The sequence below is a fragment of the Cyprinus carpio genome, chromosome B7 (genome assembly GCF_018340385.1).
Source record: "Cyprinus carpio isolate SPL01 chromosome B7, ASM1834038v1, whole genome shotgun sequence".
Classification (NCBI taxonomy): Eukaryota; Metazoa; Chordata; class Actinopteri; order Cypriniformes; family Cyprinidae; genus Cyprinus; species Cyprinus carpio.
In genome coordinates this window covers 15347753-15367029 of record NC_056603.1, presented here as the reverse complement: position 1 = coordinate 15367029, position 19277 = coordinate 15347753, and the positions used below count along the sequence as shown (strand labels likewise).

At 36.5% G+C, this 19277-nt stretch overlaps 2 protein-coding genes across 3 annotated transcripts; both read left to right on the top strand.

Annotated features, from left to right (window-relative positions):
• LOC109092990 (galactose-3-O-sulfotransferase 2-like) lies at positions 1 to 4245 on the top strand. Its single transcript, XM_019106722.2, has 4 exons — positions 1 to 454; positions 1054 to 1164; positions 1929 to 2238; positions 2640 to 4245. Exons 1-4 carry the CDS (start codon positions 432 to 434, stop codon positions 3627 to 3629), a joined length of 1434 nt encoding a protein of 477 aa, XP_018962267.2. The 5' UTR covers positions 1 to 431; the 3' UTR covers positions 3630 to 4245.
• A 3060-nt stretch (positions 4246 to 7305) lies between these two features.
• On the top strand, positions 7306 to 19021 carry trappc14 (trafficking protein particle complex subunit 14). 2 transcript variants are annotated; one of them, XM_019106724.2, is made up of 11 exons: positions 7306 to 7463; positions 7566 to 8060; positions 10469 to 10564; positions 10865 to 10994; positions 11263 to 11349; positions 12882 to 13002; positions 13478 to 13625; positions 13778 to 14012; positions 15599 to 15735; positions 15862 to 16061; positions 17265 to 19021. In XM_019106724.2, the coding sequence occupies exons 2-11, from the start codon at positions 7575 to 7577 to the stop codon at positions 17416 to 17418; spliced, it is 1794 nt and encodes a 597-aa protein (XP_018962269.2). In that variant the 5' UTR covers positions 7306 to 7463; positions 7566 to 7574; the 3' UTR covers positions 17419 to 19021. The 2 variants fall into 2 exon arrangements, with proteins under 2 accessions (XP_018962269.2, XP_018962268.2); XM_019106723.2 differs by having other exon boundaries at positions 7324 to 8060.
• The last annotated feature ends 256 nt before the right edge of the window (positions 19022 to 19277 follow it).

Below are 19277 nucleotides of genomic sequence, written 5' to 3'. Positions count from 1 at the left end.
TCTCACGTCTAAAGTGATGGATGTGCTGTTTACTTTTAATAATAATCACGTCCGCGCGCATCCCTTCAGAGAATCTGTAGTGCTAAGCAAAGAGGCGATCTGACGTCAGGCTTCGACTCACATAGCGGTAGACTGGTCCCTAAACACCCGCCCACATTCATCCAAAAACACAAAGCAGTCTCTTTTCTCCGTATAAAGCTACTGGTTTTCGAGTCTTCGAGAAGCTGATCGCACACGCATCTCAAGCAAACTGGAAATCTAACGCAGTTGACTGCAGTCGTGCAGGCGTTCTGGTGTCGGACCATGGATGCGCGGAGAGAGCACTTCCATTACACAGACGCCGTCGAGCAGATTTAAAAGGCATTGGCCGAGATGCACCGTGGCTGCTGTTACCAAGCGCCGATCTATAGTGATACCGGCCGGGTTTTATCATGGTTTTCAGACGGTCAGCTCGGTAAGATTTAAGACAGCGGCTTTCTGTCTTTGTCTGAGCGAATTCTGTAACACCCTTTTTAGCAAGACAAGGCAAGCGTATTGAGACAGGCCTTTTTGCATCTCTTCTGCCTGTTTAACTTTCCTCTTATAGCCGTTTTAATGCAAACATAGTTTGCAAAAAGCATTGGACAAAAGTCTGTTCGCTTTGATGAAAGCCTGTGTGGCAGAGAGTCTGGGTTGCTGATGTATAATAGAGGCACGGAAAGAGTTTCTGATAACAGCCTTCAAGCTTTTTGTGTGTTTTATTATATATGTGGATTTGATCTGACAGCAGATACACCTGTCTGTTTGTCTCTTCTTTTTTCCTGTCACATCGCTTGTCTTTCATTTTCAGACACTACACTTTTTCATAATGTACCTTTTGTGTTTCCAATTATGGCTTCTCCTTTCTTGCACGTTTCACTCTTCACATGCTCACATTCTTATCCTTTAATGTTTTTTTTTTTGTTGTTGTTGTTGGTCTTTTATGATTTCATGCTCTATTAATGAACATCTCACTTTCTTTCTGTGCTGCACAATTTCATAACTGAGGCTAACCCTCCTTTCTCTTGGTCATAGGAGAATGCGGTGGCTGGGATGTTATCGGTTGGGGCCCGTATGGAAAGCACTTCTGGTATTTGTTGTCATCGCTTTTGCGGGACAACTTCTGGGAGTCATCTTCAACAAGAGGTAAGAAAATGCTGTCATTCCTGTCTTCATTCCTTTGTCTTGTTATCTTGTACTGGATTCTTATACAGCGCATTGCTTGGTTACATATTTTTGTCATTTAACACTCAGCGTTAATAAATTATGTGGCTTAAATGTTTCTAGATTATTTCCAGCTGTAAAAAACTTATAATGCTTTAGTAAACCACTTTAAAAAGCTTTTGTGGCTTGCTTTTCTGAGAAAGAAATTCAGTTCTCACCTAAACAGGTTACCACCCCCACAGCCCCCCCGTAACATCTGTTATCATTTACTCATTTTAATGCTGCTCCAAACCTGTAAGACTTAATTCTGAAAAGTAAGTCATACAGGTTTGAAGTGATCCCTTTTAACGATCCCTTTAAGAAAAAGAATTTAACTAGTCACGAGTATCTGTAGTGGTATTCTTGTTTTATTTATTCTAATAATATATAATGTCCCTCCTAGCAATAATAAGTGATGATATTCATGTCACATTCTCAGAATATCACTGAATTCATTATTTGAGGCTAATCTATTCTCAGCCATTCTCTTTGAAGTTGTTTATTCTCTACTTCCTTAATCACTTTATCCCAATTATCACTCTTGTTTAATTATCTGTAACTTGGCAGGCCTTTTTGTCTTGTTTAATTTCTTTTGTTCATTTCACTCTCCATCTTGTAATTTTTCTTAGTATATTGAGTGGAACGGGAGATTCATTTTTGTTCTCGTTACCATTTTTACATCATAATTTGTTCTTTCTGCATATTAGCTGGATGCAGCCAGAGAGACCTCACTCCCTCTACGCTCTTCCCTCTGAGAATTCCCAAGGGGACTCTCTGGGGTCTTGCCAGCCCCACACCCACATCATGTTCCTGAAGACTCACAAGACAGCAAGCAGCACCGTTCTCAATTTGCTCTATCGCTTTGGAGAGGAGCGGGGCCTTAAATTTGCCCTGCCTGTGGGGTACCAATTTGGCTACCCACTTCCCTTTATCGCCCAGAGGGTGAAAGGATACAGAGGCCCTCATGTGGCAGAATTTGACATTATGGGAAATCATATGCGATTCAACAAACCAGAGGTACATCACATGATAGCTGGCATTTTCTCAAAAAGATCTTTTGAAAATCACTCTCTGGTTATAGAGATTTGATAAATTATTTAGGGGTCCAAGCAATAAAAATCGATTTACTTCTTTAGTATTAAAATAGTTTTTCTGGTGAAAATCAGTTTGAGCATCAAAAAGCGTAAATCCGATTAAGTATATTTATGTTTTCATTAATTATAAAAACCAAATAATCATGCAAGTTATTTTATAATCAGATTCTTTTGATTGATGCCTCTTTATTTTTTTAAACAGAAACCTAAGCAGAAAAGTTATAGAAATCTCCTATGAACATTTAAATTCAATATTTGATTTCAGTTTCATGATTAAAGTTGTTTCTTTTTGTAATATGATTCGCTTTTTTACTTTCGTTGCAGGTTGAAAAGGTCATGCCAGCTGACACTTTCTATTTTTCCATCCTTCGAGACCCTGTGGCACTAGCTGAATCCTCCTATGCCTACTATAAAAATGTTGCCCCTGCCTTCAGGCGTGCCAAAGGACTGGGTGAATTTGCAGACAACCCCTATAAGTACTATGACCCCAGACTCCGAAACAACCATTATGCCCGCAACCTGATGTGGTATGATTTTGGTCTGGATCATACCTCCAACTTCAGCCTCGCGCTGGTCAAGCGCGGTGTGGCAGCAGTGCGTCGGAACTTCAAGCTCATCCTTATCTCAGAGTACTTCGACCAATCTATGGTGCTGCTCCGTCACGCACTTTGCTGGCCACTAGATGCTGTGGTCTCTTTTAGCCTGAACGCCAGGCAGCAAATGCCCAGTGGAAGATCAGGATGGGTGGGCAAGGCTGCAGCTCCAGCTCCTTTGGCATTAACAGACAAGCAAAGATTGAAATTACGTGAATGGAATGCACTAGACTGGCACCTTTACCAAGCTTTTAATCTCACTTTCTGGCAGGACGTAGAGCGCTTCGGGCGTAGTAGGATGGAGTCTGAGATGGCCCTGCTTAGGACCAAACGGGAGGTTCTCACTCGCATCTGCTTGCGTGATGGTGGCCGCCCCATAGAGGCCAGTCGCATCCGGGACAAGACCATCCGCCCTTTCCAGAGTGGATTAGTGAAGATCTTGGGTTACGAGTTGCAGTCGGGACTAGACAACGCCACGTGGGAAGCTTGCCTACGCATGATCAGCACGATACCAGCTCTCAAACACTTGCTGGATCTTCGGCAGTTCCCTCGAGCCCAACAACCCCCAGCCGCTGGAGGGCTTCCAGTAAAGAGGGAGCCCTCAATACTCAGGGATGAAGACCGTGGGGGAAAGAGGTTGGTGGAGAAGGACTGGGATGGGACCATTCTGTTTCGGAATCAATCATTAGAGCAGGTTGATTCAAAAGTAAGGCTTAGATAGTGAGCTAGTTGCACCTTTTTGCCTCAAGGTCAGTAGTTCTGACCCATTTTGGCTCGACAGGCCTCTGTGCTGCACTACTAGAGGAGAAGGGATATCCAAGACATACAACACACTACTTTGTCATAGTCTCTTTCTTCCTCCATCTTGCCCTTCTACACTCTTATTTTACACAACACAGAGTTTCAAAGTGAAGAAGAGGTCTGTGAGTACATTGCATTGGTTGGGGTGATATAATGGTACAAGCGTGCCATGTGGAGGCTAAATGCACAGACTTACTGTCTTGAGTTTGATATTGGGGAGAAGTGAGAAAATGCTGCTTCCCTGTCCATGATGATCCATGGTATGTTACAAAAAAAACTTAGCAGTGCACATTATGTAAGATGTTGCAGTGTTTCAAACATACTGCTAAAAGCCCACTTTTAAATAGGCAAAGTATCTTTGGTACATTAGCCTTCAAAAGTTTGAGGTCAATAAAATTCTTTTTGAAAGAGCGTAACAATTTCATTCAGCAGGGATGCATTAAATTAAATAAGTAACAGTAAAGACATTCATTATGATATAAAATATTTCTATTTCAAATAAAATATGTTCTTTTGAACTCAAAGAATCTTGAAAAAATGTTCATATGAAATTGAAAACTGGAGTAATAACTGCTGAAAGCTCAGCTTTGCCATTGCAGGTATAAATTACATTATAAAATATAATACAATAGAAAACAGTATTTCAAATAACCGTTTTACTGTATTTTTGATCAAATAAATGCTTCCTTTGTGAAAACAAGACTTTAAAAAAGTATAGCCTATCCCAAACTTCTAAATGTTAGTGCTGCTGTACATCCAGTGTCACTAAGGTAGGCTTGTGCATCCAGTGAAATAATGAAATGATATTGGAAATGCTAATTTTTAATTTGATTATAGTACTAAGACACAATGGATATCAATTTGCTGCATGATGAAATTCAACAAAAGTGCAATCACAGACCCTTCATTGTCTGGCACACAAGATTCAAACAGTGGTACTCTTCAGAGTTGCTGGAATTTAATTTTATATCCAATTATATAGGTAATTGCTCAACAGGAATCTTGACAGTGTGGAAGTGAGGAATTCATTGTAAAGTTTTGATTTCTATGCCACACACATTTTTTAGTGACACATTATAAGCTAATACGACTCGCATGGTTCTGTGAGAACAACATCTCCAGTTTTTAACACTGTGAAATAATATGACCATTCATACAGGGCAAAATGGGCTGTAGATTTGTATTTACCAACCTTCAGTGATTGGCCATTGCACTTCCTATAACAATCTGTTTACTTATTGATGTTTACTAGAGGTTGATATTTTCGCTTTTTATTTTGAAGTTTTGAATAAACATCAAATCTAAAAAAAAAAATAATAATAAAAAAATCAGTAGATGGTGAATGTTCATTGGCATGGTAAATGCTGTAATTACTGAGGCCTGTCATAGACGTTTAAATGACGTTCCACCTGAAATTCCAAAACTCAATGGTTATTTTGCCTTACAGTTATTACCTTTGTGAAGCAGTGCTTTACTATCAAAGCTTGCTGTATTTATTATGCTTTGTATAAATTTCTCTGTATCTTCTGCATTTATACTCTCAAACTAAAATGTTTTTTCCTCTTATTGTGAGTGCTGAGAAAACGTAGTGTAGAAATTTGACTGGAATGCACTGTGCGAATTGCCCCATATATGAACAGCCAGCTTTTTATATGCAGATTTCAATGCACAGAGCAAGATGACATCTAAACTTACCAATGAATTTATTTCCATTGTTCTAAGGCAGACGGTATTGAAATGAAGAAAACACTAGTTTGGTCACTGTTGCGTGCCTATTCATGTGCATTGTTTATTGTATAGTTAGAATTTATATGCATGGCTATAGTTAGCAATCATTTCCTTGTGTAATTGATAAACAACTGCATAATTTGACTTGCATTTTAATACCCCATTGTATTCTAGTTTGGATTGTGCTATTGCCAGTTAATTAACAGTCTTTATCTTTCACTTTTTTCTGTTCACAGTGGCTTCTGTGTTTGCAACTCACATTAAATGGTTATTGATGGAGATAAAAAAAAATAAAATAAAAAACAGTTAAATGATTTAAATTCAGATTTTAAAAAACAACTATGAAATTTTGTTTACAGTGAATATGAAGTAATAGAACATGTATTATATTTTAAATATAATTTGAAAGTCAATGATCCAAGATAATTATTCATTTTGATCATACCTTTTTTCTCTTTATAAACGTTGCTGTCGGCAGATTTAATGTTTCTTCCATTAAAAAGAAAACAATAATGCTATTACTGTGAATCGTGTTTGAAGAAATTCACAGTAAATTGAATTTAAGCATTGATTTCCTGTTAAGCTTGAGATGTATAGCTTTTACATTTGTTCATCTCATTTTAGAGAAAGCTCTAATGAGTCTGGCAATATTGTGCTGTAATACCTGTGTGTCATACAAATCAGTTGGTTCAGTGTCTTCATGACTCCTTAGATAGATTAACTGTGGGACTGCAATTTAAAGATAAACCAAAGAGGTACTGATGTTTCTTGGACTCTTGATATATATCAACAATTGGCACAGTTTTTCATTACATTCGTTGACCAAAAAAATTAATTCAGATGGAGTGCAAAGGTGCAAATGCAGCCTAAGGTCTGCGTCAACGATCATCTCATAAGGGAAGGAAAAGAAATGGGTAGTAGTTTAATTAAAAGTGTGCTCTCCAAATAAGAAGAATGCAGCAGTTCTCTTACAACACAATCTGCAAGTCAGTATCAGTCAGTTTTATTTGAGCAGGATAATTAAAATCATTTACATTCATTCTCTTCTGCACTTTTAAGACTATAATGCAATCCACGTGATGTTTATGTTAAGTTTTTTCAAACCTGTTTACCATATTTATTATTTTTCTCTGTTACTTGAATATATGGGGAAACCTCTGTAGATATTTGCGTGTGATGAACCTGATTTCGGTTTACTTGTATGTAGTAAAATAAAACTTTTACATGTGATGGATTTGTTTCTGATGTTTTGTAATAGATAGATGTTCTTATCATGCACCTCAGGATCTCAGTACTGAATGAGATTAGATCGCTTCTACAGGATGCATGTTGGATATACAAAGTTAAACACAATGGAAATAGGGACTGGAACTGTAAGTTTGCATGTGTCTTTACACGGGCACTCGCTGTGACCTTTAGCCTGCAAACAGAAACACAATTAGCACATGTATGTAATACTCTCAAACAGCTACAACTTTATTCAGTTTTGAATGACATGATTCAAAGTTCAGTATGCAAACATTAAAATCAGTAAATTTAATATGAGTTGCCTTTAATGAAATAAGCTACAATAAATTATAGTTTAGCATTTATTGACATAAAGGAATGGGTAAAATGCATGATAAAAAAGAGTGGATTTTATGAAGTCAAATCTAAAGCTATAGTTTTCTCAATAAGAACACAGGTTTAACCATATTTACCATGTTACTATCTTCATTGGCTCGTTTTTTTTACATTTAAACGTAGATGCAAAGCAGCTTTTCCCCATGCATGGCAAATATAATTACGTTATTTTGTTGGAAATAATAATATAACACGAGCCAATTGTTTACCTTTCTCGACAAGCGACTATTCACGCCTAGTTATTATCCAGCTCTACTCCATCTTAACTCGACAAGCGTGCCTGTCATATAGCGCACTTGAATGTATTGTATACGTCAACTGGCAGTCAACCGAAATGGGACAAAATAGGATGAATGTAATTTTCCTTCAGTCTGGGAAACCGTGATATTTAGCGAGGTGAAAGGTAAAACGGTCTCGTTTAATTTCGAGATTCTTGTTTGAATGGGAGAGTTGTTTGCGGGCTGCTCAGGCTAACCGAATACCGTCGCTGTATGTCTGCTTGCAGCGCGCTGTGATGGTCATGGTGTTAATGATGGAATCGCAATGCGAGTACTTTATGTATTTCCCGGCCGTCCCCATCTCAGACCTGTCGGACCCGGCCAAATACCGCACGCTTCCGCGTCGCAGTCACCTTTACCTCGGGGAAACCGTGCGCTTTCTGCTGGTTTTGCGCTCTCAGAGCGTCGCGTCGGTGTCAGGGTCTGACGGCAGCGGCTCGGAGCATCACAGCAGTCGCTCGTGGAGGGAGCTGGCCGGCTCTCTCTGCGCCGTGGCCAGCGTTAGCCCCGGCGACAACCGGCAGCGGACACAGCCTCTGTATCACGACTACCACAGCAGCGGGGACGAGTGTGTGGAGGATACGGACGATGGTGATGCTGCGGAGGTGGGCTGCGCTGGTCGAGGGGGCCCGAGGTACCGGGGCTTCAGGGAATGCAAGCCTCTCCTCATTCACAACAACCCCGGCAACGGCGTGAGGGAATTCCGCAAGGCTCCTGTACAGGTGCTTAAACAAACACTGTAGTCTAGCTGTTCCTTGTACAGTTAAAGTTCACTGCTATGCATGCAAATATATTTGATGATAACAACACGGAAGTGTTGATATTTCCTGTTGTACTGTTAGAGAGATGTTTGCCTTTTCTTATGGCTGGCAACCATACAGAACAGTCTCTTTCAAGTTATAATTGAGGATAGTCCCAGTAATGGAAAGGACTTCCTGTTTTAGTATTCTGGCCAGAATGCTACCATGTGTCTTTCATGCGGTGTATTTCTATAACAGTCCTGACTTTAACCCTTACAGGTGCACTCAGGAAGTTTTTGTTAGCTAAAGAAGATTTTATACAAAAAGAAATGAACAGCACTTTTGAGAAATATAATTAAATTATAGGATATTAAGTTACATAAGATGAAGACTCCAAACATCTTCTAGAAAAAGACATTTAGATGAAGACTCCAAACATCTGATGTCCAAATGATGTCCTGTTTATTGATATTTGTAGTATGAGATGGAGAAAAACAGACAAAAAAGAGCTAGACAGAAGATAAACAGTCAGCTTCAGTGTGAAGCAATCAAACGTTAGTCAACAAACACAGATGTTCATGAATCAGCACAGATAAAGTAAAAACCCATAACCACTTCTGAAGCAAACAAGTGCTGGGTAAATGTAAAACTTTAAACTTTAAAAGGGGATGAAGATTAAAGTCATATAATTCCTATATTTAATTTCAAACTTAAGAAGAAAAGTTCATCACTTACTCCACAAATATAGGAAGTTTATTTCTTTAAACACAGTGATGATTTAGCTAACTTTAAGGTCTTCATCAGACATCCGATTGTTGCACTTTAACTCTGAAGTTTAGAATTTGGATTCTTTATTATTGAACCTTCTCTACAGATGGTTGAGCATCAGCTTTTTATTTTTGCTTTTTTTTATCATTTTATAATTTGTCGACCACGAAAGTTACATGTAAAAAACAGAAACATTTACCTTGAGGTCTTCTAACAGCATTCTGCTATATTTAGATCAAAATTAAGTTGGGTTTGATACTAAGAGAGGTTTTATCCCTATTTGACCTGAGTATCTTCAGGAACTCTTTTTCAGTATTTTTCTCAGAAGCTGGACCTGCTTGCTACCCGTATTCTCTCAAATTTCTGTATACCCCAGCCCAGCATACAGAAACTATTTAAGAGAAAAATACCATCTGCAGTTTGTAAATGACATCTGGAGAATTAAATATGGTCATTGTAATAAAGTCAAGAGTTTAAATCAAGAGTTTAGGACACATTTTCCACACCTAACAAAATTGTGACAGCCCACCAAGGTGTCATTTAATGCTTCTGTGTTTTTTCCTGTTGCAAAATTCTCATAAGAAGCAGAGCAAGGCGGTTAATTTTTTAAAAAGAGGTCCATACCACTTTGTGAAATGAGGGCTTAGTCTCCTATTTGCACTGCTTTCTTGCTAGTCACATAGTCACACACCCAGTAGTGTAAATGTTTTTAAATGCACCAATCCAGTTTCAGAAGTCAGACATTACGGAGTTATGATACTCATCTGTAGGCCAAGGTTGTATGGCTTTGATATTGATTCTGAAGTACAAGAACAAACTCTACAACAGGTGTTCGTAAACTTTTTTTTTTTTTTTGTCAGCAGGACTCCTTAGACAAAATATATTTGCTTGAAGTACTCCCTGAGGTTTTAAGTTAATTTTTCCAATAATACAATAACACATCACATGTTCTCTGATGTTGGTTAATAGTCACATGACATGCAACTAAACAGATCAAGTCAAGTCACCTTTATTTATATAGCGCTTTATACAATACAGATTGTTTCAAAGCAGCTTCACAGTATTAAACAGGCAAATAACAGAATCAGTGACGCAAACTACTTCAAATATGAGACAAATTCAAATTCTGCTGTAAAGCAACAGAAATATCTTTTTTAGTAAGTGGTTTGTTGTGTTTTTGTATCTGAACTTTAATGTAGACCCAAACCTCTTCTTAGTTGTGATAGTGGCTCAGTCCACATTATATTCACACTGGTGTTTAAGGAACCTAATCTAATAATTATAACAACAATAACAACAACAATTATTATTATATTAACTCTAATTACAAAAACAGAGTGAGCCTAGCATACGTTGTGCTCCTAAATGCACATTACACCTTTGCCTCAGTTGCTTTGGCTTAATTCTCAAATTATTTTTTTTTTCTCAAAGCAATAAGTTCAGATGTCTGAACAATTTCTTGTTCACATTAAATTTGAATTTCAATTTGAATTTAAGCAAATTGCATGTGTTTTGGTGCCACTGGCCAAATCACTGACACAATAACTATGTTTTGAAGCATGAGTTAAATGTTTTGATTGAGTTACTACTTTTTGCAGACATGCACTTTATGTTTTTTTCAGTCTCCTGTGGATGAGCCAGTTGTTTTAAGTGATGAAGTCATCTTCCCCCTGACAGTGTCCCTGGATAAGCTTCCTGTCAACACTCTCAAAGTGAAGGTATGACTGATGTGTATTTGTTTTTGTGTTCTGTGTTTCTTGTATTCAAGCATATGGTTGTATATTTTCAGTTGATATTGGTATGGTGGCATTAGTATTAATAGAACAGGAAGGAATGCATTTCTTTACACACAACTGTGTTGCTGATTAGTTGTACAAGTTTTGCAAGGTTCCAATGCCAAGCAGTGTGAGTGTGTGTGCAAGAAATGTAGATAAAATCAGACACCAGTGCTCATAATATATCATGTTGCATGTGTTGCTCTGATACATTATGAATGTATGTGTGTTACCTCAATGCAGATAATTGTAACTGTGTGGAAGCAAGAAGAGGAGAAAGCTGAGATCCAAGAGCATGGCTACCTCAGCATTTTCCAACAAAAGAGCCCCTGCCAAACATTTCGCCAGGATCTAAACACCTTCAAAGCGCAGGGTGAGCTCTTCCTTCCTTCATCACAATACTGCATGTTGTCATTATTGATTTAGGACCTCAGGGATCTACCTTTTTCGCTCATCACATCATCGCCAATGCTTTCCTTTCATTATTTCTCCTCTCTTCATTTCTTTATCTGCTGTTCTTGTAAGTGTCAATGTCTTGTTTTTAGATTTAAGTTTTTCATGCTGTGTCACTTTTTTTTAGAAACCAATGCTGTTTAGGAATTTGTTTTAAATTGGTCTTGTTTTCTCTTGCTTGCTAACAGTCAGCACCACACTTAATGTCCTGCCCCCTCCGACTGTAAAGTGTCAACAAATGACAGTCTCAGGGAGACACTTAACTGTCCTCAAAGGTAATGTCAGTCCTATTTCTAGCTTTTCTTCACATTTGTGACCCTGGACCACAAAATCAGTCATAAGGGTAATTTTTTTTTTAATTAAGATTTATACATCACCTGAAAGCTGAATAAAAAACCTTTCCATTGATGCATGGTTTGTTAGGACAATAGGACAATATTTGGCTGAGATACAACTATTTGAAAATCTGGAATCTGAAGGTGCAAAAAAAAAAAATAGTGAGAAATTGGCCTTTAAAGTTGTCCAAATGAAGTTCTTAGCAACACATTACTAATCAAAAATTAAGTTTTGATATATATTTCCTACAGTAGGAAATTTACAAAATATCTTCATGCAACATGATCTTTACTTAATATCCTAATGATTTTTGGCATAAAAGGAAAATCAATATAATTTTGACCAAATGTATTGTTGGCTATTGCCACAATATACGCGTGTCACTTAAGACTGGTTTTGTGGTCCAGGGTCACATTTTATAAGCACAAATGATATATATAAACACTACTATTCAAAAGTTTGGGGTCATTAAGTTTTTGTTAAAGAAATAATACATTTTTTCAGCAAGGATGTATTAAATTGGTCGTAAATGACATTACAGACATTTATAATGTTACAGATATTTATAATATTATTCAAATAAATGCTGCTCTTTTAAAATGTCTATTGATCAAAAAGTCCTGGGGGATTGTATCAGGGTTTCCAGAAAAATATTAAGCTGCTTATTATTATCAGTGTTGAAAACAGTCAAGCAATGTTATTCGAGCACCAGATCATGTAACACTAAAGAATGTAGTAATGGCTGCTAAAAAATTCCCTTTGACATCACAAGAATAAATTACATTTTAAAATATATATTGAAATAAAAAAAACAGACATTACAAATTGTAATATATTCTCAAAGTATTAGCATTTTTACTTTAGTTTTATTCAAATAAATGTAGCCTTGGTAAGATTAAACAAAAACATTATATTACCAACCCTAAACTTTTGAAGGCATGCTGGTGTTTTAATTGTCAGTGTAACTGTGATTCTCATTAAAATCCCTAATCCCTGTGATTCTCCCTAAAATCTCCTACCTAAAAGGCTATCTTGTGAATTTGTCCTTAATGGTCCTAATGTAAGTGAGTGAAAAAAGACATTCATACATTATTATAGAAGTAATGATTGCCCATATCTACCCAACCAGTCTTCAAGGGAGGATGCTTGGATATGTTTATATGGCTTTATTAGGCTGTCTTTTCTTTAAATCTCTCAACTACTCTCAAAAAGATTTAATGCATTTATGGGGAAAACATAGGACTTGTACATGGTTCGGTTTCATTCAGCTGCTTCATGGCTGGAAAGCTTCAAACATAGATTTTGTCTCCGCTGCTATAGTGTGAGCACATCAGTAGACATAATTTGTGCATAAGTAGGCAGTAGTTCTGTAGTGTTGAAGTGCATGTACCGTCTCTTATGTTTGTGGTTTCCTGTATCTTTATGTGATAGACACCCTGTTTATGTATGTTTGAACATTTGATTGTTTCAGTGTTAAATGGGAGTTCTCAAGAGGAAGTGTGTGTGCGTGATGTCAAAATCATTCCCAACTTTAATGCTTCATACTTACCAATGATGCCAGATGGCTCAGTGCTGCTGGTGGACAACGTTTGGTAAGAGAAAACATTATGTGTAATTTTTTAAAAGAAATTTGACACTAAATTTTGAAAAGTTGTAGAATGTTCAGCATTTAAAAAGTGACTGATCATGATGATGTCAAAATAATATTTAAATGCTTTATTAAAATCGATGCATACCCAATTTTGATTCACTTTGATCTCTTGGAATACATTGAACCATTTATTCACACTATTTTTTAAAATACAGAATCAAAGCCCAAAAACAAACTGTATAAAACAGCACTGCTATTTCCTTGAGGAAATGCAAATGTCATTGTTATTCTTGTTAGCTCACAGGGAAAATACAATCATGCACAAGGATTTTATTTTTAAATATGCCATCCATTAATAATAAATTACAGTTTTTAGTTTTGAATGTTTTGATATTACATGCATTTATATTTTACCCTTGCCAGATGAATCTGAGAGAGTTTGTATTGCTGTTTATCTCATTGTTTATTGGCTTCAGTCATCAGTCAGGAGAAGTAGCCATGGCATCATTTTACAGAATGGACAGTGAGTCCAGTCACCTTCCCAGCATGCTCAGTGCTCTAGAGGAGCAGAACTTTCTCTTCCAGCTGCAGCTCAATAACCAGCCACAAGATGATTCAAATGAGGTGGGCTGTCATTATATTTTGTGTGATAACAGGCTACAAATATGTATCCCACAGTCATTTGTCTTCTTTGCAATAATTAAAAAAATTGATGATATAAATGTATTTAAAAATTAAATAGTAGTAATGAAAGTTTATGTTTCTTTCTACAACAGGGACTAGAGGTGCCATTAGTTGCAGTCTTACAGTGGTCCACTTCTAAATTGCCCTTCACCAACTCTATCTACACTCACTATAGTCTCCCTAGTGTGAGACTGGACCGTCCGCGCTTCATTATGACCGCCAGCTGCCCCAGTGCTGTCAAGGCTCGTGAGCATTTCCGGGTGCGATACACCCTTCTGAACAACTTGCAGGACTTCCTGGCAGTCCGACTAGTCTGGACGCCTGAAGGTGAGGATGAGTAAAATAATAAAAGCAAGTGCCTTAATTTTAAGAACAGATGGGTACATGGAGCTGCATGGTTGTTGAATTGATTAGTGTGACCGCTTTAACATATTAACACGTAACACCCAAAAATCATTTTCTCTGATAATATTTCAGAAATCATGTTGAGTGATCTCTATCAGCTGTTAAGCATCAGAATTAGTGATGCCAGAACACAAATAAGATTTGCTAAAAGGTCTGAAATTGTCCGTGATTCAGTTTGATTCATATGGACAGTTCATTCAAGCACTGAATCCTTTGCAGAGGTTTCTCATAGTGTAATGGGATATTTTTTGAGTCAGAGACAGTGGAGGAGGAGGCGGATATTTTACCTGCAGTCTATTGTAGGAAACATCAGTTTGTCAGCTGTAAAGCAGTTTACTGGGCAGGCAGCTTGTGACTGATTTTGTACTGCAGGTAAAGACAATTTATATCTATATATCCATATCAATATCAAATAACACTTTTTTTGATGAGGGATCAGTACTTATGAAAGGCTAGAAATGCTCCTGCTAGTAGGTATATGATTAAGTCTAGGATATGTTATTTTAATATTATTTATGTAATATTATATTGTTGGCTTTTATTTTTATATTTTCAGTTTTCATTATAATTTCATTATAATTGTTTCAATATAATTTTATTTTAAAATATTATTTTTTTATGTGATTTGTTGCTTTTTTATCAGTTAGGCACCATTTCTAATTTTATAATAAATAGTTTACATTTTATTTAAGCTTTATTGCAATTAACAAATGCAATGTTTTAATAGTTTTAGTTTTATTACACATTAACAAAACTGGTTTGAAGAGGGAGGAGAAAGACTTCTTGGATCATGTTCAAAAATAATGTCAAGAAGAATGTTCAAACAAAGTGGAGGAAATATAGCAGAAGAGGTGAGAGTATGTTAAGCAGTGAGAGTTTGCCAATCAGTAAAAAAGTGTTGTTTGTGAAGTTGAGAAAAAAAAATATCGCAGCCCTGGAAAAAAAAGTGTTGCCACGCTATCAGAGACGGGCCTGGTAAAAGCAAAGTGCAGAGCAAAGGCAAAAGTTGCTTAATGTTATTTGCTCATAAGGGGTGTGGTTAATGCTTGTAGATGTAGATAACACAGAGTTTGAGGCTAGAGCTGTGTTTGTGAGTATCTGTAATGTAATGCTACTAATGGCAGGCTTAGCACATCAAACACGTATGAGTAAAAGAATCCAGACTGTATATTGACTGCATTGCAGACAGACAATAACACTTTCAAACTAATTCAAATTAGATTTTTTTTTAATGTCTTTATGAATAAAATATTTAATGTTATTGTAGCTTTTGGCTTCTTTTTTATGCTTCTTATTTTTTTTTTTTTTTAGGATATTTTGCTATTTTATTGATAAGGAAATTGCAGAGAGAACAGGAAATGATGGTGAGGTGAAGATTAGGACATAACCAGGGTCAGATTAGAACCTGCATATCTTGCATGAGCAGCACATCTCAATGTGCCTGATGTGTCTGTGTTTAATGCTTTCTGTTGTATGTCCCCGTGGTTTTTAATCCTTCTTCTTCTCAGGTCGTGGACAGAAAGAAGATCCTGCAGTTAATGCAGTGGTGTGTCATTCTCCTCTTAGTAACCTGGGTTACTGTCGAAAAGGCAGTACAATTTCCGTCAGTGTGGCTTTCCAGATACTGCGAGCAGGTCTTTTTGAGGTAAAAAGTAAATAAGTGTGTGTGTGAGCAATTCAGTATTTTATTTCACTTCCTTCATAAAAACCAATGAGATACATAACTGGATCTGCACACCTCAGTATCGGCTATTCTATTCTCTGTCTTTAGTTGAGTCAGCACATGAAACTAAAGCTACAGTTCACAGCGTCCGTGTCCAACCCTCCCCCTGATGCTCGTCCTTTGTCCCGCAAGAACAGTCCTTCGAGTCCAGCGGTCAGAGATATTCTTGACCGACATCAGGCCAGTCTCAGTCTGGGCCGCTCTCAGTCCTTTTCTCACCAGCAACCATCAAAGTTTCACCTCACAAGGTATAGCGTTAAACATGCGCACAAACATACACACACACACACACACACACACACTGATGGTCTTCATTTATTTCACTTGATGTAAATACGGTACAATCTTACAGTTTCTCTCTCACATACACTATACACACTATATTTGAATTAAATATGTTTAACAATTTAATATAGCAGTACATTTCTTTTTTTTTAATATATATATTTCTATTCTGTTTGGATTAAAAATATTTTCTTTTGACCGCCATTTTAATAGTAATTAAAATATTTTAAAATCATTTTAAAGGTTTGATTTTACTGGACATCTACTTTAAAGATCCACTGCCAACCAACATGTTTTCAATAAATTCAGTTAATAATTGAATCAGTTTTAATTGTTTTTTCTTAGTGCAGTGACAGTATACACCACTGTTCAAAAGGTTGGGTTCAGTAAGTTTTTTAAGAGAAATGAATGCTTTTCTTCAGCAAAAAGGCATTGAATTGATAAAAAGTGACAGTACTTAAGACTTTGCTATTTTGTCAAATAATTTCTGTTCATTTTAACTTGTTATTTATCAAAATATCTTGAAAGAAAACACACACACACACACACACACACACATATATGTGTGACTTCTAAGTGCTGTTTGAAATTTTCTTCTAAAATTAGTTTTTTTTCCTCAGGCTACTGTGTGTAGGTTCACTTTAATGGCAATGACTAGGTTATTTTCATTACCATTAAAGTGAAATAAGTGAACTTAAACATAGAGGCCTGACAAAAATGCTAATTTTAGAAGAAAATTTCAGATGGCACTTAGAGTTTTTTGCATCTGAACTCTTCATATGTATGTATATATATATTTATGTATATTATGTATTTTTAATGTATGTATGTGTGTGTATATATATTTATAGCAGTTTTAAACACTAATAATAATAAGAAATGTTTCTTAAGCACCACATATTAGAATGAATTTCTGAAGGATCATGTGACACTGAAGACTGGAGTACTGATCACAGGAATAAATTACATTGTAAACAATATTTAAATAGTAAACACTTGTTTTAAAAAAACACTACAATGTTCTGTACTGATTTAGAACCTTCTCATAGGCGGGAACTCTGAAATAGCCTATAACTGGTACATCCAGATTTCTTTGTTAAATCATGACCGTCTCATTTATGCAGCACAGGTCGATGTCTATGTTCATGTTTGTTTGTGTCTTACAGGACAGGCAGTGTTATGGAGCGCAGGGCCATCACCCCTCCCGTGGGCTCTCCTGTTGGACGGCCGCTGTACCTCCCTCCAGACAGGAACATCTTGTCACTCGACAAAATTGCCAAGCGAGAGTGCAAGGTGCTTGTACTGGATTCACACACCTGAATCCAAACGCACACACAGGGAGACGAAGTAGGGATATTTTTGAACTTTGGCAAAGAATCATGTGTCATGAAGTAGTGTAAATCGAATACGTGGTTTAATGTCTGTCAGTTTCGGTTCAATTTATATTTATTTTGTTTTTGTTTTACCAGCATTCATTGTTTACATGCTGTATGATTATTTTAAATCATTTCAAAGCAATTTAAATGCAGCTAGTGTTTTTGACATTTTCGACAGAAGGAATGAAAAGAAGACATAAACACAAAAAGGGTTTTTATTGTTTATCCATAGGACATTTCACTGGTGTCATGAAGTTTTGAGACTTGTTTTACATACAAGTTAAAATATTGTATTGCTGGCTGTTTAAAAGGAGAATGGATGGTTATGGTTAGTCATACCCAGACCGGACCCATGCGTACTTGTTTATTTAATGGTTTGCCTAATTTGGTAATGTTTTCATCTACAAATTAATCTAGCACTCTGTTTTTTTGTCTACTGCTTACTATTGGATAATTTTTTTAATGTCTTTACAATTCATTTGTCAATACTTCCAGCATTTCCCTTCCTAAACTGAATTCCTCTTTGCATTCATTTTTGTACAAGTGCTTTTATTGTTTTCCTTAATTACTTGAAAGATGGTTTGCAATGTTGTGCCTATGAGCAGTCAGACAGTTTCTTTTATTTTCAGTCCTGAACACTGGAATCTTTTTGGTCTGCCATTTATGGTACCCTGCAGTTTAACTGTATCGCCCATATTCCTTACTCAGTAGTTATGTGTGCGTGTTGTTAAATTAGTATTTATTTAATTCATCAAATTATTTCACTGCTGTAATGTTAACACTCCAGTTCATCAGGCTGTTCAATTTCTACAGGTTTCCCATGTAATCACACAAATCAAATCACTTCTGGTGGAGGTGGGGCTTGTGTTATTGGCAGATGCCATTTTATTTCTGCTCCTCCTTTCATGGCTTTAGAAATATTCTGTCACATTCCTGCTGCATTGTTTGTTTTAAAAAATGTGGGATAATTTTTCTTTTGCTCCATAATGATCTCGCCCTTCTCCCGCTAGCATCAGGGCAGATGCTGGTCATACAGTAGTATTGATCTCTATGCATTTACACTGAACATCGGACTTTAACAGAGAGCTTGATATGTACAACCCCTCAGGCTGTAGTGATAATCAATAATCAACTGGCGTAAAGCGTCACCCCATTGTGCCATTTAATGGGGTTACGATTGATTTCTTTTATCAATGTTTACATTTCTGTGCACATGTGAGGACTACTGATTAATCCTTGGGACTGAGAAACCTTTTTCTTTGTTGTGGAATGTTGCACATGGTCTTATACTGTGTCCGAATATAGGATCTTGAATGTTAATTTTTTTCAGACTGAATTGTTTAGACAGACTACTTATTCTGTGGAAATGTAACAATGATTCAAAACCGTTTTGTGGATGTAGGTAATGCGTTTTAATATAAGCACTGTGATGTATTTTAATTTTCACATTTGCAATTTATTTCACTTGCAATTTCCATATTTGCATCTTGGCCAGTTTTCTTGTTTTGGACTTTGTTTTTATTTAACATTGAAAAATGTATTGGCTCGAGTGGATCGTTTATTGCAGAACAAAAAGATTTAGACTATCATGTTTATTTTTTTTTGTAAGCACTTTATTTCATTTTTGTAACATTTTTTTGAAAAAGAAGGAATGCTCAAAGGACTGGTGTTTTCTCTTCAAAAACATTTGGATTCTTTGTTTTTTAGCCTCTTGGCAAGGCATGTCACAGAAAAGTTGTTAATTGACAACTCTAACCACTGGATTAACTCCCAGTCTGTGTAAATAGCTTGAGGTTAGAAGTT